At 39.1% G+C, this 24,433-nt stretch overlaps 1 protein-coding gene across 1 annotated transcript; it reads right to left on the bottom strand.

Moving 5' to 3' along the window:
• Window positions 1-482: 482 nt before the first annotated feature.
• LOC127644568 (zinc finger protein 502-like) lies at window positions 483-10,607 on the bottom strand. Its single transcript, XM_052127795.1, has 4 exons — window positions 10,573-10,607; window positions 8,264-8,370; window positions 6,089-6,326; window positions 483-2,923 (listed from the first exon to the last, which is right to left on the bottom strand). The coding sequence occupies exons 3-4, from the start codon at window positions 6,171-6,173 to the stop codon at window positions 2,124-2,126; spliced, it is 885 nt and encodes a 294-aa protein (XP_051983755.1). The 5' UTR covers window positions 6,174-6,326; window positions 8,264-8,370; window positions 10,573-10,607; the 3' UTR covers window positions 483-2,123.
• Between the last annotated feature and the right edge of the window lie 13,826 nt (window positions 10,608-24,433).

The following is a 24,433-nucleotide window of genomic DNA, read 5'->3' as shown; positions in this document are numbered from 1 at the left end:
CTGTGCAACATTGTGCACAATTTTTCATCATGACGTTTATTTGCCAATCGAGTCTGTGGCTCAATTGGCTTGAAAGCTATTGAGGTTTGACAGCATGAATATGGTTGAATATTCAACTTGAAACTGTCTTTACCTCTGTACTCTTTAAAAGAACCAAACTCAAACCTCTTTTAGGGACCAAGTGAAAAAGGACCCAGTTCTCATTGCATTCACACTGTCTGAGTCTTTGAAAGTGGACCCAGACCTCTTTTTGATCCACTTTACCCGTTACAGGGTCTCAGACCATTTTCATTCACACTGTGTTGTTTTTATGAAACCCAGGCCCAATTTTTCAAACATAAAGTTGATGATACTCATTCTTATTAGAGCTATATGTGGAGTGTACAATAAACTCTACATATTAACATATGAGAATAATTCTAAAATACATTTAATTACCTTAAAATGAATAAACTGCATATTAGCAACAAAAATAAGGTTGATCAAGATTCATTTTTATTATATATAGACAGCCTTGGGCTACATCAATTCATAGAATACAATAATCCAGTATATTTCTGTCATAATTTTGTGACTTTCATGCAGCATTTCGAGGCAGTCCGGTTAAACTCTCGAGTTTAACACTTAAGTTTGTTTTGTGTGAAGTTTACATAGTTTTCATATGCCCGTCGCTCATCTCCATAGAAACAGTATAAGTGGATCTTTCCTCTGCACGTTATCATTTCCTGTGTACGGTATCCTGTCAGGACCAAACAAGCTTGCCAATGAATAAAAATTCAATGAGCCTGAGAAGCACTTTGTGTTCACAAAGCACGACATCAGCAAACAAGACCCCAAGGTATGTGCTTGTAGGGGGCAACGGCATTACTTTAAATGTCCTCTGTACATTAAAAACAACATATGCCACTTTAATATTTGCTAACACAATGCTATTTTTTGAAGACAATCTAAGATTTACCAACCAAAGTTGAGTAACAATGATGAAAATGACAAGCGTTTTATGGTGAGTTAATACAAACCATAACATTTGGGATTTGCCCACAAACTTTAAGCCATGTTGGCATGTTCTTTAGAACAACAACCGAGATTAAATGATTAAGTAAAATGAATGCAGTTTGCAGTACAAGGGACGTGTACAGGTCTTGTAAATGTCGCCATTTTTATCTTTATATATTAAATATATTGATTTTAAATTGTCCTGCAGTCTAACAAATTATATAAAAAAATACAAATAGTATTCCATGTTGCATCTCAATCAGTGGCGGATTTAGACATGGGCGACATGGGCAGGGCGGCACCATCAGTCAACAACTTTGGGGGCGTTCTCATTTAGAATCACATACCCCAACAACTTTGGGGGCGTGTTGAAGCGGGTTTCGCCCATGGCGCCAAACAAGCTAGAACCGCTACTGATCTCAATAACTATGAGACATAAAAGCTGCATACATAATAATTATACAAAAATGTGAAAATGCTGTTTAAAAAGCGTTAGATGGAGTATGGCATGGCACACCACATGCCAACTTTCAAAAAGTATTTTGTGTCTGCCAAATCCATAAATGCTAAAATAGTGTCGTTCACCAAAGGTAGGAAATATTAAACATATATCAAGCTAAAAAAATATGCATTCATTATGCATTGATGTTTTATTTAGGGGGGGCCACTGGTGGGGTTACTATTATTGACACTGGGGCACAAATATGGGTCAATAATCCTAATAACTGCACTCAGACCCCTGAAACGATCAAAGCTGAGAAAACATTAAACACATACTGTATGTATTTGAGCACAAAAGTCTCCAAAAAACAAAAAACAGCATGCGATCTGAATGCAGCTCAATGCAGAAATGAACATGACTAATAATTTGCTGTACTTCCTTTGCAGGCCTGTAAATCACACATTTATAAATATAAAAAAAATAATACGATTTTCCATGATCGTGAAAACCCTGGAAGCTATACATGACAAATACTTACAATGCTGTTTATAACAACTTATAAAATTGTCAGATAAAAGACATTTTTATAAGTACATTTGTATTACTATTATTACTCATCATGTTTTAGAACAGCATCTCTTTGAAGAAACTAAGATAAAACATTTGACCTGAAGATGACCTTTGCTCACTGTGACTTTTTTCCAGAATGCTTTTTGAAATGAGTCGATAGGGTGTAACTCTTCACACTTGAAGGCTTCTCTTCAGTATGCTCTTTCTCATGTATTTTCAGGGCTACTGAATGAGTGAAACTCTTTCCACAGTGTGAGCACGTGTACGTTTTTTCTGGATTATGGATTTTTTGGTGCATCTTCAAGTTGCCAGCTTTTGCAAAGGCATCGCCACACTCAGGGCACACGTGAGTTTTCCCACTATGGATTTCCTGGTGCTCTTTAAAACGGTGCAAGCAAAAAAAACTTTTTCCGCATATGGAACACAAATGGGGCTTTTCGTTTGATGGCACGGTAGAATTTTTAGCACACTCCTCACAGTTTAAGGACTTTGCTCCAGGGTGCTCACAGAGCATATGATTTTCAAGAAATTTAAAAAAAAAGAAACCCTTTCCGCAGTGAGGGCATATGAAAGGCCTCTCTCCACTGTGAATTCTCATGTGAGTTTTAAGGTGTACTTCAAATTTGAATCTCATTCCACACTGGAGGCATGCGATAGGCTTATCTTTAGCGTGAATCCTTGCGTGACTCGTAAAAAATGTTTTACGAGTGAAGTTCTCTCCACATTGAGGGCATGTGTAAACGTTCTTAGCGTTGTTAATTCTTATATGATCCTTTGTTTGTTGTGAGGAATTCTGTTCAGTCTGTGAGCAACTAAATGATTTATCTCCAGGTGTGACATTAGGAGATTTCTGATGCTGATGCTTCTCCTCCACTTCATTCAGTTCTTCATTTTCCTTTTTCACTTTCATCAGGTCTAAAACAAACACATGAAATAGATTTTTTTAAAGTTAAAGAGCAACAAATGTGAAAATAACAGAAAATTATAGTAAACACCAGTTTAAATGGCAGAGGTTGATTAAACACTGAATCATTCCCTCTGAATGCCTCACCAAATCTTGCAGTTACAATTAAGTCATTAATGTATTGAGAATATAATGAATGCATATTGTTCATTTAATTTTTTCCACAGAAATGCGAAGTGCGCTTTCAAATTGGGTACTTTGACACTGCGTCAGTAGCTGACGCTACAGGAACTCATCCTAGGAGTGTTGCATATGTTTTATTGAGTGTAAAGCACATAAAAGAGCTGTTTACTTAATGACGTCTCTTTCAAGATGTTGTTTCGCAAATGTTTACCAACTTGTGAGCGAAATATCCCTGTCTGATGTGCACAAGCCCTGTTTCTTATAAGTGGCGCTTGTTGAATGCATGAAACTACTCCATCCATGCTCAAAGTTTGTGTCATGATTTGGTGATTTATCTGTGGGTAAACACACTTTGGTCATTAAATTATTGCGGAGAGTGAGACGGGTGAGACCCCTGAACATCCCCATCTGGGACATTCAGCGTGTGCTAAATAAACTAACGGGTTTTCCGTTTGAGCCACTTGATGCTGTAAGCTTGCCCATGCCCTCTTTGAAGACCATGCAGTTACTTGCTTTGGCTTTGGTCAAACGTGTCTGGAATCTTCAAGCCCTGTTGGTAAAAATTCTTGCTTGGAATTCAGACTCGGTTTGTCAAAAGCCATTCTTAAGCCAAGAGAAGATTATGTACAGTGGATATAAAAAGTCTACACACCCCTGTTAAAATGCCAGGTTCTTGTGATGTAAAAGAATGAGACAAAGATAAATCATGTTAGAACTTTTTCCACCTTTAATATGACCTATAACGTTAACAATTCAATTGAAAAACAAACTGAAATATTTGAGGGGGAAAAATAAAAAAAACTCACAATAACCTGGTTGCATAAGTGTGCACACACTTAAACTTTCTTGAAGCACCTTTTGATTTTATTACTCCTAGATGTGCCATGCTAGGAGTCTACTAGCATGGCACATCTTGACGTGGCAATATTTGCACACTCTTCTTTGCAAAAGCGCTCCAAATCTGTCAGATTGTGAGGACATCTCCTGTGCACAGCCCTCTTCAGATCACCCCACAGATGTTCAATTGGATTCAGGTCTGGGCTCTGACTGGGCCATTCCAAAACGTTAATCTTCATCTGGTGAAGCTATGCTTTTGTGGATTTGGATGTGTGCTTTGGGTCATTGTGGTGCTGAAAGGTGAACTTCCTCTTCATCTTTCTAACAGACGCCTGAAGGTTTTGTGCCAAAATTGCCTGGTATTTGTAACTGTTCATAATTCTCTCTACCCTGACTAAGGCCCCGGTTCCAGCTAAAGAAAAACAGCCCCAAAGCATGATGCTGCCACCACCATGCTTCACTGTGGGTATGGTGTTCTTTGGGTGATGTGCAGTGTTGTTTTTGCACCAAACATTTTGGAATTATGGCGAAAAGGTTCAACCTTGCTTTCATCAGACCATAATACATTTTCCTACGTGCTTTTGGGAGACTTGACTTGTTTGTTTTTACAAACTTCAGCCGGGCTTGGATGTTTTTCTTTGTAAGAAAAGGCTTCCGTCTTGCCACCCTACCCCATAGGCAATTCATATGAAGAATACGGGAGATTGTTGTCACACGTAGAACACAGCCAGTACTTGCCAGAAAATCCTGCAGTTCCTTTAATGTTGCTGTAGGCCTCTTGGAAGCCTCCCTGACCAGTTTTCTTCTCGCCTTTCATCAATTTTGGAGGGATGTCCAGTTCTTGGTAATGTCTCTGTTGTGCCATATTTTCTCCACTTGATGATGACTGTCTTCACTGTGTTCCATGGTATATCTAATGCTTTGGAAATTCTTTTGTACCCTTCTCCTGACTGATATCTTTCAACAATGAGATCCCTCTGATGCTATGGAAGCTCTCTGCAGACCATGGCTTTTGCTCTGAGATGCAACTAAGAAAATCCTACTAGAACAGCTGAACTTTATTTATGATTAATCAGTCACTTTAAATGATGGCAGGTGTATAATGACTTCTATTTAACATGAGTTTGAATGTGATTGGTTAATTCTGAACACAGCCACATCCCCAGATATAAGAGGGTGTGCACACTTATGCAACCAGGTTATTGTAAGGTTTTTAATTAAAATTTTTCCCCCACGAAGATTTCAGTTTGTTTTTCAATTGAATTGTTCACATTATAGGTCACATTAAAAGTGGAAAAAGTTCTGACATGATTTATCTTTGTCTCATTCTTTTACATCACAAAAGTCTGGCATTTTAACAGGGGTGTGTAGACTTTTTATATCCACTGTAACCAAGGTTTTGTCCACTCCCTTCAGAGCTCAGGTGGTCACCTTTTAAAGCTTTATCTCCTCCTCCACTTGAATCGGACAATGGGCAGAGAATACACATTCTATGTCCTGTGAGGGTGTTATGCAAAGTACGCTGATCGTACAAGTCAATTTAGGCTTACAAATCAGCTCTTTGTCTGCTTTGGAGGCCATTAAAAAATGTTTGGCAGTTTCCAAGCAAAGGTTTTTCTCATTGTTGTCAATGCCATTGCACTCGCCTATGATCTGCAGGGCGTGAAGTATCACATGGGGTTTAAGGCCTATTGGAACAAGAGCACTGCTACCCACTGGACTTCAACAAAGGGTGTGCCCTCAGAGTACATCTGTCTGGCTGCAGGCTGGGCTTCCCCTAATATCTTTGCTCAGTGGTGCTGAAGACACTGCTATATACAGTTATTGATGATGAGCAGTTGTAAAGCGCATCAAACTAGAAAACAGGCATCCCTTGACTTCTCCGTCAACCTTTAATGTTTTGTGTAGCGTGTACAACTCTGGCTCACTCAGATCCTAGAGTAGACAGATACTTGAAGAGAACTAAATGATAACATGAAAAGTCAAAGCTAATGTAGTAAGTGAAAATTGTTTTTTTGGGCAGGAATGAAGCAATTAATTTATTAAAATTGAGGGGTCGTTATTTTAAGATGCTGCTTAAGACTTAAGACCAGATGTTTCTGAGATACTCAAACCATACATCAGTTATTAATAAGTAAATAAGAATGGACACAAACCTATTTGTTCCTCGGTATCTTCATTTTTCACTCTGTGTGGTTCTGGATAACCCATGTCCTCTTGCTCCTCTTTAATAAAATCCATCTTTGCAGTATGTCAGAAATTGCTGACACACTTGAAGTTTGACCTATTCTTCTGGAAACCCTTCTTCAATTCAAAGATGACAGGAATATTCAGAGCATTTATTGCTGAATTGATTTGGGATTCACAACCACTGTGTGGTAGTGATGACCAGACCTGCCAACATTCAAAATAAATGTCAGATATTAAATGTTTTCTGTATTAACACCTTTAAGTCTTTCTGCTTTACTTTTTACATTTCTGTATTTATAGTCACATTTACTAGTGTATTTTGTATCTTTACATTTGAAAACATGCTTTGACAGCTGCCTCATTATCGTACGTTTAAGAAATAATCAATCACTAATAAAGAAGAAAAAAATGAGGAAAATACAGGAAGTAACATTAAATTCTTTTGCCATTTGTCGTCAACATATTGTCATAATATTTGTTGTGCCGAAATCTAACCCCCACATCATTGGTCCTTACCCCTAAAACCAAGCACACACTACACTAGAGGCAGACAGATATATCGGTTATACTGATTAATCGGTGCCGATAATTGCTTTTTGGAACTATCGTTTATCAGAAAAAATCTATGCCGATAGTGTTTTTCTTTAATAATAATCTTTAATGTATTTTTATATGCAGCATTGTAACACAGACAAGTCTCCATCTTTTTCAAATAAGAGTCCCTAGTGTATTTCAAGCTTTTTTATAATTCAAAGCAGAGGTGGGCGATAATACATTCTAAACTGGTAGACATTTTGGATTATCGTTTGTATTGTGGTAATGCAAAAGCACCGCGTGACAAGAAATGCTCACCTCATTCTATTCATAAAACACATTAAAATCTAAATTAAATTAATATTTGGTGTGACCACCTTTGCCTTTAAAACAGCACCAATTCTCCTAGGTACACCTGGATACAGTTTTTCTTGGTTGTTGGCAGATAGGATGTTCAAGCTTCTTGGAGAATTCGCCATAGTTCTTCTGTCTATTTAGGCTGTCTCAATTGCTTCTGTCTCTTTATGTAATCTCAGACTGACCCGATGTTCAGTTGGTGGCTTTGTGGGGGCCATGAAATCTGTTATAGGGCTCCCAGTTCTTCTATTCTATTCTTTAGAATGTTTGAGAGTCTAACATTTATATTTCCTATTGACAAACGAAAGCTGAAGATATAAATAACCATCTGAAGACAAATGCTTTTGTGAAACATCTTATGTGCCTAAGACATTTGCACAGTACTCTCTCTCTCTCTCTATATATATATTATTACCTATTAATTATTCCCTTTCATGCATTGCTTTCAGAAGATGTCAAGTTATTTAAGGAAAGTTTATAAGTTTAAGAAAAATAATAATATTGGTCAAAATCAGACTGAAATGTGGCATAAAAAGAAATTTAGCAATATGGTAAGGTTGATTTAAAACCAAATTTAGGTTTTCTTTTTTACTCTATGTTTGTTGAGTTCCAAATAATGATATAATTATATAAGAGAAAGTCGTTTCATTTATAAAGTTCTTAATAAAATGACTAGATTGTTATAAAATAGGCTTTACAATATGTTTTTTTTTTTTATAAACCATTTTTTTCTTTTAATGAACTATATAGTAATATATATCGTTAACATGATGAAAATTATTATCATGATTTAACATTTTGAGCAAATTGCCACCCTTAGTTCAAAGTCTCGTGTTATGCACCAAATTTTTCTGGATATTATTGGGATTTTATTCATTTTAGACTCTTGTAGTTCAATGTCTGTGCCCTTCACAGTAACGAAAGACAAAGACATTTTTATCATTATATAAATAGATTATTTTTGTTTTAAATGCCCAATATTCGGTTATCAGCATTTTACACTGCCTTAGTTATTAGTTACATGCGTTGACCGCAACAATACACGACATGCAGTATTGTTTCCATGGGAACGCTGACCATTGCAACCTTCAACTGCGAGCGACACATGACCCTTGTTTGATCCTAATTTTAACCCCCTTGTGTGTCATGTCCGATGTCGGATCATTGTTACTGTTCGCTGTCATGTCTAACGTTTATCTCTTGTGTAGTTGGAGTGCGTTTGTGTATATATTGTTTGTGTATATACTCACCAGATGGTTCCCAGTACATGTGGAGGAGGATTCTTCTGTATCTGCCCGCGTCTTGGGTGATTCGTCTGGGCTTCACTCTCGGGAGAGGAGTTCGGTGCCTGGGCTTGCTTGAAAAGAAAACTGTTGTGTTATTAAAAAATTGAACAGTTTACCTCTGCTTTTGGGTCCTGTATCTCACGCACTGTGACACTAGCAATCTTTTAGCATGATCTGAGCTAAAGAAGCACAATTTATAATACCAGAGGAAGACCAATACATATATTTTACAGATTAATCGGTAATCTGCAAAAATCTATGCCGACAGTCAGGGACGGATTATGACTTCCAAAGGCCCAGGGGCCAATTATCTACAAAGGCCCCCCTCCACCCAAAAGTTGTTGAGTGTGGGGGTGGGGGGGGGGGGGGTGGATCACCAAACTAGATCACATAGCCCTTAAACCCCCTGGCAGTCAAAGGCCCCCTGGTAGTCAAGGGCCCCTGGGCACTGGCCCCATTGTCCCGGTCAGTAATAAAACTGACTATAAAAAGTTTTTATTTGATAAATACTTAAACACAGAGGATTGTAATGAAACCGGTCTGCCTCATTTCAAAATAAGTGTATTCCAGGCTTGTTTAGAGTTAAAAGTCCTGTGTTATACACCAAATCGTATAAAAAAAAAAATTATTATTGGGATTTTGGTATTATAGCTGTGAGTTAATAAATGGTAAATGGTCTGCAATTATATAGCGGCTTTTTAACCTTACTGGTATTCAAAGTGCTTTACACTGCGACTCATTCCCCCATTCACACACACATTTGTACACCAATGATGGCAGAGCTCAGGGGCGTAGCACCAAATTTTGGGCCCTGGGTACAAACCATCTTGCTGGGCCCCCGTACCAAATATGTATGTATAGAAAACTGACTTCTAAGGGGCCCCCCTGCCTCGGGCCCTGGGTACTCGGTACCCTTTACCCCCCCAGTCCGACGCCCCTGCCAGAGCTGCCATGCAAGGTGCTAGGAGCAACCTGCCATTGGGAGCAACTTGGGGTTCAGTGTCTTGCCCAAGGACACTTTGGCAAGTGTGGGCAGGGAATCGAACCACCAACCCTGCGATTAGTGGCCGACCCACTCTACCACCTGAGCCACAGCCACCCCAAATTTTGGACTCATGTTGCCTCAATGTCTGTGCCCATCATGGTATGGAATTTTTTAAACATTCTTTTAATTCTACAAATCAATTTTAAAAACTATCGGCCAATTAACCCATGTACTTAGAGGACAAAAATATCAGCGTAAAAAAAACTGCCATAATATTATTTATTAATATTATTTTCCACTTTCAATGAGTACATTTTTTTTAAACCAGCATCAGTCCTGATCATAACTACCAAATATTCATTCATTCATTTTCAGGATTTTAACCCTTTAAATGTCAGTTTGTTTACATAATGCCATTGTTGTTGTTTTTTTACACACACAAATTTCTCAATACACATACAAAACACACACTGACATCCATACCAACACACCCACACAATTTTAGCTGCATCATTTATTAAATTGGCCTGCAGTGCTCTATAATACAACAAACAGAAAATAGGAAAAAAGCATGCATTTGCTCCATAGGCTAAACATGAGAAACATTGCTCCATCTGGTGGAAAATATATATATAAAAAATGTTGAAGCCAGGGCTCCGGAATGAAAGCATAATTTTGGTCTTTCCTCATTCAGATAGTTAGGAGCTGTACTTGAGTGTTATAACTGACTCTTCAAAAGAGCTTCTGTTTGTAACATCTTTCATCTATGTGCATAAAATGCGCACAATCTTTTAAATATTAAAGTTGTTAGAAGAAGGTTAAAATACACTCGTTTTTATTTGTATTTCTTCGTTGATGTCATATATCTTTCATAACACTGTACGTATGAATATCTACCACAAAAATACGACAGTGACATTAATAAAGCGATGATGTTAAAACGGCCTCAAAACTCACATGAACCTCCAGCAGTCGGATACACAACATACATAAAATATAAAGAGAAAATGTGTTCATGTAACTGTATGTAACCAGATCTCTGCTAAACCGACACTCTGAACACATTAATTCAAGTAATCTCAACATCTATTGACGGAAAGTAAAAACAAAGCAAAATCTGTAATTGCGTTTCACACAAACACAAAACACATTTATGAAAACTGCACTTCATAAACCAACGCAGAATGCTTTCAGTGACATTGCATTGTGTTATGACGCCTATGCAAAGCTTTAAATCAGTTTTGAATCTTTTTAGTCGCCTAAAATGCGGAAGCGCTCAAAAACAAACCTGCAAACAGAAGAATGATGAGTCGCAGCCTTATGACGTCACAACAACGCAACGGTTCTAAGTCAAATAAAAGTCCTTATGGGCAAATACCATATACAGTAGCCTAAATACATAAGGAAAAATAGTCTAAAGGAGAACCCAATATTTTGTCATTCAAGTTGGAAATCAAAAATATTTTGATTTATAAGTGGTTGGTTTGAAAAAAACGTTTAGAAAAGTTTTTCTTTTGTTTTCACATACTGTGTGTGTATATATATATATATATATATATATATATATATATATATATATATATATATATATATATATATATATATATATTTTGTAAATTGATATACAGTTGAAGACAGAATTTTACATACACTTTAGCCAAATATATTTAAACTCAGTTTTTAACAACTCCTGACATAATCATAGAAAACGTTCCCTGTCTTAGGTCAGTCAGGGTCACTAATTTAAGAATGTGAAATGTCAGAATAATAGTAGAGCGAGTGTTTTATTTCTTTCATCACATTCCCAGTGGGTCACAAGTTTACATACATTTTGGTAGCATTGTCTTTATATTATTTAACTTGGTTCAAACATTTTGGGTAGTCTTTCACAAGCTTCTCACAATAAGTTGCTGGAATTTTGTATCATTCCTCCAGACAGAACTGGTGTATCTGAATCAGGTTTGTAGGCCTCCTTGCCGCACAACATTTTTCAGTTCTGCCCACAAATGTTCTATCAGATAGAGGTCAGGATTTTGTGATGGCCACTCCAATACCTTGACTTTGTTGTCCTTAAGCCATTTTGCCACAACTCTGGAGGTATGCTCTGGGTCACTGTCCTTTTGGAAGACGCATTTGCGACTGAGCTTTAACTTCCTGGCTGATGTCTTAAGATTTTTCTTGAATACCTCCACATCATTTTCCTTCCTCATTATTCCATCTATTTTGTGAAGTGCACCAGTCCCTCCTGCAGAACTGCACCCTTACAACATGATGCTGCCACCCCCATGCTTCACGGTTGAGATGTGTTCTTCGGCTTGCAAGCCTCACCCTTTTTCCTCCAAACATAACGATAGTTATTATGGCCAAAAAGCTCAATTTTTGTTTAATCAGACCATTGGAAATTTTCCAAAAATTAAGATCTTTGTTCCCATGTGCACATGCATACTTTAGTCTTGCTTTTTTATGGTGGTTTTGGAGCAGTGCCTTCTTCCTTGCTGAGCAGCCGGGATGGGTTATTTTGATATAGGGCTAGTTTTACTGTGGGTATAGATACTTGTCTACCTGTTTCCTCCAGCATTTTGCCTGGTGAAAAATGTGTTGCATGAGAACTTATTTGAAAAACAACGGAGACAAGCTGAAGTGGAAAAAACATGACCAAGTTGTACGACAGCACTTTATAAACACTTCAAAGAAGATCAAAATAAGCACAAGGTTTAATGTGGAGTAGTTGCTGCATCCGGTGTGTTGACAGAGTGCTTGTGCTGTTTGATGCGCTTAACCGTGCATTCAGACCAGAGGCGGCAAGAGTGTCAAAATTTGCTCTGGCTGCCCTGCCAACAACGCTACTGAAAATTCGTGGATGCTCTGATGTATTTGAAATAGCCGGCAACGTTCGTTGAGAATGCTTGGTTTTGTGAACTAGATTTAAAGGGGCCACAAAACATCCAGACATGTCAACTGGTATCTTTTTGATGACATATCACAAGTAGCGTATATCCTCATGAAATATATTATTATATAATATTATATAAACCATAATATCCACTTCATCATCTCACCTGGCACACCAACAATTTCAGACACCTTTGTCCACGCACTGTTTTTTTATTTTATTTATATCCCTGTAAGCAAACAGGGACAGATCAAATATTACGGGAAAACCCGCCACGGCAATAATCAGTTTCTCCTCCATTTTGTCTTCGGAACTAATGTTTGGTGGGAACCAAAGTTTACACGGTTGTGTTCTCTACACTTCGCTAGAGCGGGGCACTTCTATATTCCAATAGGTTGCCGCCGAACTGTGTCAAAGCTCATTACCATAATGTTGGCTGCACTTGAACTTTCCTCTGACGCCCACACCACTCAAGACTCGCCGCGCCGCTTCTCGCCGAGAGACGCTAGCTGTCATAGAAAATGAATGACTTCTGGTCGATTTGACACTCTCGACGCCTCTGGTCTGAACACACGGTAAGAGTTGTTTCTCTTCAGCACATGACTTACATTTTACTGCTATTTTTTGTTTTACAATGTATACGTTATGAATTCTAAATCAGGTGCGTGATTTCATAAAACTGTTTTATTTTACTAAAAGCGAGTCTCCAACTTCAATAGAACCAATCGCTATGGAGAAAGGGAGCGCAATCACTTTGATTAAACTCATGCAAATCCTACCTGTATGTAATGCTGTTATGACAGTTTTGTGGAGATCGCCACAAAAAGCCTGAAATCATAGGCAAATCGGAAGTGGTGAACGACGATCGCAATGTATGAACTATCAAAAATGCGATTTCAGAGAAGCGCCAACACTTTGCCGAAGTCAGCGAGATATCTAGAATGTTAAATATCTGGACCTGTCGGCGATTCCAAATCGTGCAATGTGAAATGTGTTTTGACTGAATACAACTGCAGCGTTGACATACAGCCAATGAGAGAGAGCAAGAAATGGGGCACAGGAAGTTTCATTGGAAGGAGTCCTGATGTACCTGCAACAGAACATCAACTAGCATGGCTGTGGTATCAAGAAAGTCTCTTTGGACCGAAGAAATGGAGGAAAAATTTGTGGAACATTGGCAGGAGCATCAGGGCCTATTTGATGTTTCATCTGAACTGTACCACAACCGGGTGGAGAAAGAGAAGAGTTGGAGAGAAACTGCCAATTCTCTTGGACAGCCAGGTAAGCAAATGGATTTTTCAGTAGGAGGTACTGTACAAGATTATGTCATGCAGAGGTCAGAAGTCACACCTGGAATTATTTCTGCTTGACTGGATAGGCCTCTTCACGTGTAGAATGATGGAAATAATCACAGCTTTTATTGGTGAAATGGAGTTGTGTCAATGAACATGTGAATCATTGTGTGTGGTAAAGATCTAAAAAGAAATATTGAAAAAAATGTATACATTAGATATCACTGTCTTTAGGCCATTGCTTGCTCTAATATATTCAATTACATTCCCCAATTTTATTTGGGTCGATCAATGGGATAACATCTTTATGCACCTATACATCCTATACATATAATGTCCAATGCTCATTTATTTACTTAATTTTTTTTCATCTTAAATGTTTGTTGGTGCCCCTCATTACAGACCATTTCAAGAATGTAAACAATAACAAAGGAATAAGAATGTTACTGGCCTAGGAACACTTCCGTTATCGTTAACAGATCCTTTAAAGAAAGGCTTGGAGTTAACATACATTCTGAAAGTACATCAAACATTTACCTGAAGTGACTTATCCAGCCGTGTTGTTGATACTGAACGTCTATGTGAGAGAGGCGATGAAATTGTATCTTAAGTCATTTAGGATAAAGGTGTCTGCTAAATGACTAAATGTAATAGTTAACGACTTGCAGTGCTTCATTCATTATAATGGGAGCAATCTATGGTCATTTTTAGAGCTCGACCAATCAAAAGTACAATTAGTTGGCATTAAGTTCACCTACCAGAGATAAGATGTGCTACGGTTGTTAGTACGGCACATATTCAGCCATATATCGCTTCACTGAAGTGGTTCATTCGTCCATTTTCGGTTGCATTTTAAGAGATCTAAACACTTTAATTTCCAGGCAGCCAGCCACCGAACAACATGGTCTACATTTTAATAATGGCATTCTATGAAAATTGTGTTAATGTTAGTGATGTTAATCGTGTTGAAGTCACTGAATAAAGCGCCTCCCGCTGTTGTTTTGAATGAGTTGGACACCTAACAGGAAATGTTCGAGGAACAAAGAGGCCACTTCCTTAAACTGACGAACAGTCCTTGAAATGGTCTATAAGACAAAATACAGAAATAAAAATTAATTAAAAGACAAAATATGAAAGCTAAATGTACAAGTATTAAAAAAAAAACTGATTCTCTACATGAAAAGTGCTTAATTTGAATTTTAACTTCTAAGTTCAAGCTTTTATCCAGTCGTTAGATACTTTGTGTTTAATTTCCAGTAGACATGGGCTTTATTGTGCTTTTCATTACATCTAAAGTGACAAATTTTTTTTTATTTCTTTTTACAATTAGGCCGAATCGCCCGCGCCTCAGGGGTGTTTCATCTTTAAATGAGTACAAACATTCAGACATAATATCATTTCAATTAAACTCAGAATATTAACTTACACTCCGATACAAAAAACAAAAAGGCGTCCCACTAAGTCTTTTCTCAAGTTTCAAATCTCAGTTTATGTGTAGTTTCATACCGAGGTGTTATAAATAATCCAGCTGATGACGCGATCACTAAAATACCAATAACTGTTTTATTTCGTTGGATGTTTGTTGTTTTTTGTGTAAACAACCGCAATGTCCACTTTTGACTCATTTGATCAAGCTTTCAGCGCTGTTTCTTCTTCTTTTTGAGTTTACTTGAGTTTGGTGCATTACCGCCACCAAATGAACTGGACTATGGATCTTTTTTTATCTCTAATGTATAACTTCAACAACCAACAAATTGGGAATACTACTAATAATAATACTAATAATAAAATACTATCACACACACAAAAACTAATAAAATATAGATATATAGATATAAAAAAAAGACTGTTCCAGAGAACAGTTCAATAATATAGTAGCCTTTATAGTTGCTCACAATATAAACAAATATAAAAATCTGTATTTATAGCCTTCAACTTTTTTTTTTTGGCATGACATTACCACCTCACAGGAAATTCTGAAAAATTCAATTGAAGGAATGTTCCGGGTTCAATACAAATGAAGCTCAATCGTCAGCATTTGTGGCATAATGTTCATTACCACAAAAAATTTATTTAGACTAAAAGTCGAGGTTACAGTGAGGCACTTACAATGGAAGTGAATGAGGCCAGTTTTAGGAGGGTTTAAACACAGAAATGTGAAACTAATAATTTTATGAAAGCACCAACATTAATTCTGTTCAAATGTATGTATTATTTGAGCTGTAAAGTTGTTTAAATTTGTACAGTCGTTTAAGGGTTTGTTGACATTTCATTGTCAGAGATCAGAAGTTAAAGAAATACTAAATACTCAAACCAGCCCATCTGGTACTACAATCATGCCATGGTCCAAATCACTGAGATCACATTTTTCCCCCATTTTAATGGTTGATGTGAACATTAACTGAAGCTCCTGACCTGTATCTGCATGATTTTATGCACTGCACTGCTGCCACACAATTGGCTGATTAGATAATCACATGGATGATTGTTGGGTTCAGATGGGCTGGTTTGAGTATTTCTGTAACTGATGATCTTTTGGGATTTTCACACACAACAGTCTCTAGAATTTACTCAGAATGGTGCCAAAAACAAAAAAACATCCAGTGAGCAGCAGTTTCCAATAGTATCCAGCTGCAGACCCGCAGCACCACCAGTTTCAGAACCCCAGCACCAGAACCGGAAGTGAGGGACGGAGATTACGTTCTAAACCGAGTAGCGCCACCTAACGTTTTGGAGCGTAGTTTGCTTTTATTACACACGAAACGTCATACTTTATACGCATGTTATAATGATACATTAAGGTACAGTACAATAAGCATTTTAAAACATTGATCTTGTGTAATATAATTGTATATAGTTATCCGTTTCATTGTATTATGAGAGTTACTTCCTGATCATGATGGTGAAAAAAAATGCTTGAAACTTATGGGCATTTTATATAAAATATACTTTATTTCACAAGAACATGTGCAGCATGCATTTTTTTTATGTAAAATAAAACATGTCAAAAAACTAAAATAAGAGAGAAAATTCAGCATTGTTTTAAAAGAAACAATAAAAATATATACAACAAATGACCAATTCACCCCTAGGCCCATTTTATCACGACAATCCTGCAGCTCAGGTAATGAGTCACCTCTCTGAATCGTTATATGTCTCTACAAGAGATGAAAGCACCACACAATAATCTCAACGTAAAAAAAACCTCAACTATAAGGTAACATTAACTCACAAACAATGCACGAACGTGGAACAAACACTTTAACACCTTCACAAGATGTCTTCAAAACGTCACCGCAAGGCTCATTTACAACACGCAAAAATGTATCGAACCATCCGTAGAATTTTTTTTAATACAATAAAGTATGACAACATATTCAAGCTTCAATAAGATGATAAAGTTAAGCACAAATTAAATATTTAGCAGATAAACGCTGAACTTAATATATGCGATAATTTTTCACCACATGATGTCAAAAACGTTAGACAACTTTACACAACTCACCATGCTCTCCGCCATGCTTGTCTCATTGTCAATAACTCCGCCCCTCACTTCCGGTTCTGAAACTGGGTTTCTGAAACTGGTGGTGCTGCGGGTTTGCAGCTGGATATATCTCGCAGTTCCGCGGACGGAAACACTTTGTTGATAAGAGAGGTCAACAGAGAATGGCCAGAATGGTTTGAACTGACTAAGTCTACAGTAACTCAGATAACCCCTCTGTACAATTGTGTTGAGAAGAATATCTTCTCAGAATGCTGTTCTGATATGCGGGTTGGTGCTGTTTTGGCGGCACGAGGGGGACAATATTAGGCAGGTGGTTTTAATGTTGTGGCTAATCGGTGTAACTTGTGTAACCCTGAGGAATATATTTGTCATTTTCTATATTTACTGAGGGTGAAATTTGATAAAATGCTTTGTTTCATTTTTCTTTTGTAATTTGAAATATGTTTATGTTTAATATGGAGTTGTGTCACTGGTGTTACCGTTTAACAAAAAAGCTCTTATTTTGGAATTAAAATCACACTGATGACATCATTTGACTTCCTTCTTCCAATTTCCTGGAGATCTATGAAGAGAAGCCCATGGTAAGTCCACTGTCTCTTTTCAGTTATCAGAAATCTTCTCATTTATCTCATGATTTCATATGAAGCTTTTAGTTGAAGTCACTGGTATGACCTCCTTTATTGTTTGGGGATTGTAAAAAACTAGAATACAAATGGATTAAACTACTTAATTTAGTGAGTATACCATGATTGACAACATGTGGTTTGATACCTTGCAGCAGCCATTTTGTAAAATGCAGTTTTCATGAAAATTGTCACTGGTGTTACTGTCACTGGTGTCACCTTCCTTATGGGTAACACCAGTGAAGATCAGTAACACCAGTGACTCCCTTTTATAGATAAACTTTGTTCTAAGCTATTAATTTAGTTATTTTGCATAAAATAGCACAAAAATTGTGTGATTCTTACTTTTCTTTATCATTGTAAATCCTCCTTTGGTCAGGTATTTCTAAATTGAGGGTATGGCTAAACTATACCGAAAGCATAGGGATGCTGATCCTGAACGCAGAGCAGAGTATTTGCAGAAAAGGAAACAGAGCTATGTCAGTGACATTGACACACAAAAAAGAAAGAGAATAAGTGATCTGAGTGAAAGGGTGAAGAGATATGAGCGAAAGGCATGGAGGGTCCTTCAGCAAAGATGCAGGCAAAGAGACAGAGCAGGAGCATTTACCCCCCCCATCATCACCAGATAGATCACCCAGCGTTTCAAGGTTCAAACTGAACTGCACTGGAGTGCTTTATCTGGCAAACCAGGCCCCCTTGCCCTTCTCCCCCAGTAGAAGGCATGACCCACCAGCTATATGGGCTCATTTGGATCCTATTCTTAATTTCCAGAAAAAGGACCACACTGATGTCCAAAACCTTCACTTTTTTAGTGATGGTCCTGCCACCCAATTCAAAAACCGCTTAAACTTTTGCATCATATCCACGGAGCCACACCAGAGGGGTTTCTCGACTGTGACATAGAACTTCTTTGAGGCAAGTCACGGTAAGGGTTCACCAGATGGAGTGGGGGCTGCACTGAAGAGAACAGCAGACGCATTAGTTTGTCAAGGGAAAGATATTCCTGATGCACAGAGCTTTTTCCAGCTGCTGAAGGACACAAGCAAGGTGAAACTCTACTATGTGAGTGAGAAAGAAGTTGAGAAGAAGGATGAAGGTTTAAAGCAAGTACCCCTATTCACCATTAAAGGCACCATGAAAATGCATGAGGTCCTTAGCGTTTCTCCCGGCATTCTCAAATACAGGGACATAAGCTATTTCTGCCAGGCTGCTGAGGGGGTGTTTGAGTGTCCATGCCACAGCCTAGAGGAGGTTACTTTTGTAGCTATGGATGCAATCAATCAAACAAGCAAAGATTTCAGACACAATGTCATAGAAGAGCATCACTCTGGGCAGTGGTGTGTTGTGGGATATGATGATGATCCCTACCCTGGCATCATCCTGCAGGTGGAGGAAAACGATGTGCAAGTCAAATGCATGCACCGCAACGGAGTCAATAAGTTTTTCTGGCCAAGCCCCAGAGATGATGTTATCTGGTACGGTGATGACCAAATCATATGCCTGATTCCAGAGCTCATGGCACTAAATAAGCGTTCAGTTCAGATTGATCAGCGGTTCTGGGAGTTCATTATGGGGCAGTTGGGCAAGTAAAAAAAAAAAGCAAAAAGGCACCATGAAATGGAAAATGGGGACAGTTCAAAGTTTTCCCCTCTAAGTCATTGTCTAAACTGCAATTGTCCAATTGTGACTATTTTATGTCATGCTTTTGTACTTACTTACTAGATAATGTAATTTGTTGTACATTTTAGTTGTTTTCAAATGAAGTTAAAATGTTGTCTATGATATTTTACTAACTGTCTTGTTCTCGTTTACTATTTTATATTGCACAGGACGTGCAGTCATAAAAATGGAGCTGTACAGCGAGTACCGAACAAACTTGGAACATTTATCCCCCGCAACCAATATCCCCCGCAACCCGTTCCTGGCGCCGTAAGACAGTGTCGCAAATATTCAGTGCTTACCAGAATATTACATCCCTTTGTTTTGAAAGAATAAAAAAAAAAAAAAAAAAAAAAAAACATTGAGTCAACTTACTCAAGTCACTGAAACATTACTCTAGCCTAAACACAGAGGTTGCTGCATTTCACAAAACATCTAGACACCTCTGACACTTAATGTATCACACAATATGCAACAGTACTTCGGAAAAAAACGTCCATTATTCTCTGACAGCCCATACCAGATTTTAGATTCCAATCCTCTCATAGGGGCAGCGATCCGCCTACATCCCAGACGAATTATCAATCACAAATCAAGGATTGATCTTGGTCGCACTGCTCGACCTGATCTGGTATAGTATTGTATGGGCTGGATCTCTCTGTCATTTGAATGTTGTGCTGGTACTTCAGTGTGTACCTGAAGCGTTGATGTGGCTGTGCTGTTTTGCTCTTCCTCTAGGTTTGCAGAAACGCAGGTGTTTTCCACAGGCTCCTCTTTTGTGCTGAGAAGATGACGGCGATTTCTGTGATACACCCGACCATCTGAAGTGCAAACATGATATGATCTTTGTGTATTGGCAGGGTGTACAACAACAGCTGGTTTCCAAAGTCCATGCTCTTGAATGCGAACACCTTGTCCAGTGTGAAGCTGTGATAGTGGGCGAGTCGAGCGATCATAATATTTTTTCTGCTGCTGCTGCTGCTTTACTCTTTTGGAGCGTGCCTCTGTGAAACTAACAATTTCAGGTAGGAGCTGCTTAATGGTGTTTGGCAGTATGGATCTCAGTCTGCGACTCATGAGAAGCTGGGCAGGTGACTTGAAGTTGTCCACAGGTGTATTCCTATACTCTAACAAACTGAGATGGGCATCTCTCTTGTCCATCTTGGCTTTTGTCAAAATCGATTTTGCGATCTGCACAGTCTTCTCAGCCAAACCATTGCTCTGGGGGTAATGAGGGCTTGTGGTGGTGTGCATGAAACCCCATGTCTTTGTAAAGTCTTCAAACTCCTTGGCCCGATATTGTGGACCGTTGTCGGAGACAACTTTCTCTGGGATGCCATGCCTTGCAAAAATGACTTTGAGTTTGCTGATGACAGTGGCAGCAGTGGTCGTGTTGAGTTCGTCCAATTCAAAGAAGCGGCTATAGTAGTCTACTGTAACCATGTATTCTTCGCTGTTCCAGGTGAAAAGGTCTGAAGCTATCACCTGCCATGGTCTGGTTGGTATTTCGTGAGGAATCATGGGCTCCTTGGTGTTTGAACAGCGTCGCTCCAGGCAGGTATCGCATCTTTCGACCATGCGTTCTATTTGTTTACCCATTCCTGGCCAGAATAACACGTCTCGTGCTCTTTGCTTCGACTTCTCTATGCCCATGTGACCGACGTGAATGCGTGTGAGCATATCTTCTCTGAGTGAGGATGGTATGACTATCTTCTCACCTTTGAGAATGATTCCGTTGGTCAACGACAGTTCGTCTCGGAAATTCCAGAAGTCGCTAATGTCTGCAGGGCATTTTCTCCTCTCTCCAGGCCATCCATCCAGAATCACCTGTCTGAGCTGGACAAGCTGGCTGTCTAACTCAGTCTCAGCACGGATCTGTTGCAGCCTTGTGTCACTGACAGGTAAGCTTTTTTATACCATGTGAGCCTGCATGTCCATTCCTTCACTGAGATTGTCGTGCTCTGTCTCTATGAACTTTCTAGAGAGGGTGTCAGCCACAGGAATCTCCTTTCCTGGCCGGTGCGTGATATTGATATCATATTTCTGGAGTTGCAGGATCATTCTTTGGAGTCGCGGCGGGGCTGCAGCTAGTGGCTTTTTCATCACGGCTTCAAGCGGCTTGTGATCAGACTCCACTATGACTTTTCGGCCATATACGTACTGATGAAAGCGTTTGCAGCCGAATAAGACCGCGTAGAGCTTCTTCTCTATCTGAGCATAGCTAACTTCACATTCGGTCAGTGATCTTGAAGCATAGCTGAGCGGCTTTCCGTCCTGCAGCAAGACTGCATATTTCGATGCATCCACTTGAAGGTGCAGTTCTTTCTGTGGGTCATAGTACGCAAGTACTGGTCCAGGTTCCTTAGTTATGAGATCTTTAATTTTTTTGAATGCGGTGTCGTGCTGGGAATCCCATATGAACTCGCTGGACTGTTTTAGCAGCTGGCGAAGTGGTGCATTAATGTCCGATAAACAGGGTGCAAACTTAGACAGGTAATTTACCATTCCCAGGACTGTTTCGAGCTCCGCTTTGCTCTTTGGTGGCTCCATGTGCTTGATCGCTGAGACCTTTTCAGGGTCTGGCCTGACTCCCTCAGCGGATAAGCAGTGGCCGAAGTAGCGAACTTCAGAGGCAATCCCAATGCTTTTCTCTTGATTGAGCTTTACCCCTTTCTCACGAGACCTTTGCAACATTGCGTGCAAGTTGTCGTCATGTTCCTTTTGGGTTCGTCCATAAACGAGGATATCATCGACGATTGCAACAACACCATTTAGACCTTCATATGTCTCGTCGATTTTGCGTTGAAATTCATCCTGAGCTGAAATTATGCCAAATGGAAGACGACGAAATCTGTATCGTCCTAGTATAGTGTTGAATGTCGTCAGCTTGGACGATTCCTCTGTTAGTTTTATTGCCCAGTACCCTGAACGGGCATCTAAAACACTGAAGTATTTTGCACCCGTTAGTTTGGGTATGATGTCTTCTATCGTTGGCAAAGGGTAATGTGGACGCTTGATAGCTTTATTGAGGTCGCGGGGATCTAGGCATATTCTGAGTTTGCTGGTTCTCGGTTTTTCCACGACCACAAGTGTGTTCACCCAATCGGTGGGCTCTGTTACCTTGACTATGACTCCTTGTTTTTCCATATTTTGCAGCTCTTCTTTCAGTCTGCCACGTAGAGCCAGAGGAATCCTTCTCGGTGGATAAACAACTGCATTTGGGTTTTAGATGGATTGTGCACTCCCCTGGAAATAATCCAATGCCATCGAATACATCAGCATAATCCTCCATGATGGACTTTTCTTTTTTAAGTGCGTTCACTGAGAGCACTAGCTTGATTAAGTCCAGGTCCAGGCATGCTTTTAGACCTAACACAGGCGGTAACTGATTTCAGTTCTTATGAAATGAGGCATGTGTATATGTTATGTATGTCACTGGTGATTTGTTGTGTCACTGGTGTTATTGTGTTTTTTTATTTCACATTAAATAAAATCTGTCACATGTGACATGATGATAATTTTAAATTCATTGAATTCTGCTACACTTAAGAGTTAAGCTTTAAAGGATTGTATCATTGCTTGTTTATAACTGTTTTTCAAATATTTTCATTGTTATAGCAAATACATGGTTGCGTAAATGAACTAACATCATTCAGTCACACTTTTAACAAACCTGATTAAAATAAATAAAACATAATCTCCTTATTAGTTAGATTATCATTAATTTTCTGTACCTCTGACTGCATGTAATGAAACAAATTTAAAATTAAAGCTGCGAGCAGCGATGACGGGCCCAAGCCGGTGGCACCGCCACCCCCGTGCCTTTAGGGTTGCTGTGCACGATGGGCAATAACGTAACCTCGCTTTGACTGTCGAGAAGAAGATGTGTGCTGTAGAGCTCCAACGAACATTCGCAACGACAGCTCTCGACCTAGTTAGAAGCATTTCTTGTTTGCATGACATGTGGACTTAATAAATCCTTATCTTGAGCCAAATAAACAAGCTGACATTCAGTACAACCTGTGTCTTTTGTTTAGAATACATACAAATGTTATTTATGTACCGTTTTTGTACGGTACATAAATAAATAAAGCACCGTTTTTGAAGACTGCGCATGATGCGAACGTGCTCTACTATGTAAGAACGAGCCGATTATTGAATCTGGAAATGGGTGGGGCCTGTAACACCTTTAGGAACCAAACGTGCAACACTCATAAATACCGGTTGTAAATCACATTCCATCACTCGTCTTTGAGATGGCTTCACGTGTTTGGATCGTCGGCAGTTCCATCATCCGCACACTGCATACTCGCTTCTGTGAGCAGCGCCTGGGCGGAAACCTCGGTCTTCAGTGTGAGATCACCTGGGACGGCAGAGGAGGCAGACTCTGGGAGCAGCTGTTTCCAGCTCTGCGCTCTCTCAGGGCCAAAGCTACAGCTCCAGATATTCTCATTATTCACCTGGGAGGGAACAGTTTGTGTCGGGTGGGCCGCAACCGCCTCGATTTTCTTCGGGAAATAAAGAGTGACCTGACCGAAGTCTTACAAATGTTTCCCAGAACCAGGCTGGTGTTTTCTGGCATTTTACCCCGTCTAAATTGGAGAGGACAGACTGGCAGGACTGGCTATGGCATTGAACGAAGCCGGCGGTGGATCAACGGCGCCATGTCTGGCTTCTTGGCAGAGAGGCAGATGCGCTGCATTCACCACAGAAACATCGGCTTGTTCCATCTGTGCAGAGACGGAGTCCACCTGAGACCAGAGGGAAACCAGCTTCTGCCGAGCAACCTCCGAGAAGCTCTGCAGGTGGAACTCAGAAGATGAAGCAACAAATGTCCTTTTAAGGGCAGCAACAATGGCTCTTTTAAGAGCCACATTCACTCATTCAAATAAAAAGCATTTTCCAAGTGTGTGAAATTCGTTGTTCCTCACCTTACTTGATGTCAGGTTTCAGATGACTTGTTTTTAAATAAAAATGTCGATTCCTCTTATCCATTCCTTTGTAAGCATTTCAATATAACTTTCAAACCATTTAAGAATCGTGCACTGTTTTCTGTGCTGACCACAATCCAAAACGTGCCATAAAGCAGCGGTGCTCAAACTTTTTGTTTTGGTTTATTTATATAAAGACACAGAGAATATTACTTGCCTTACCTGATTAGAATTATAAAAAAA

Source organism: Xyrauchen texanus, chromosome 6 (genome assembly GCF_025860055.1).
Source record: "Xyrauchen texanus isolate HMW12.3.18 chromosome 6, RBS_HiC_50CHRs, whole genome shotgun sequence".
NCBI lineage: Eukaryota > Metazoa > Chordata > Actinopteri > Cypriniformes > Catostomidae > Xyrauchen > Xyrauchen texanus.
Note: the sequence above shows the minus strand (reverse complement) of the source record. Positions and strands in the feature narration are given on the sequence as shown.

Excerpts from the sequence above, each read along its gene's own strand:
- LOC127644568 (XM_052127795.1), bottom strand. The coding sequence starts at position 6,173 with ATGGATTTTATTAAAGAGGAGCAAGAGGACATGGGTTATCCAGAACCA. Across the intron at positions 2,924-6,088 it reads AGATACCGAGGAACAAATAG|ACCTGATGAAAGTGAAAAAG; the intron begins GTTTGTGTCCAT and ends TGTTTGTTTTAG.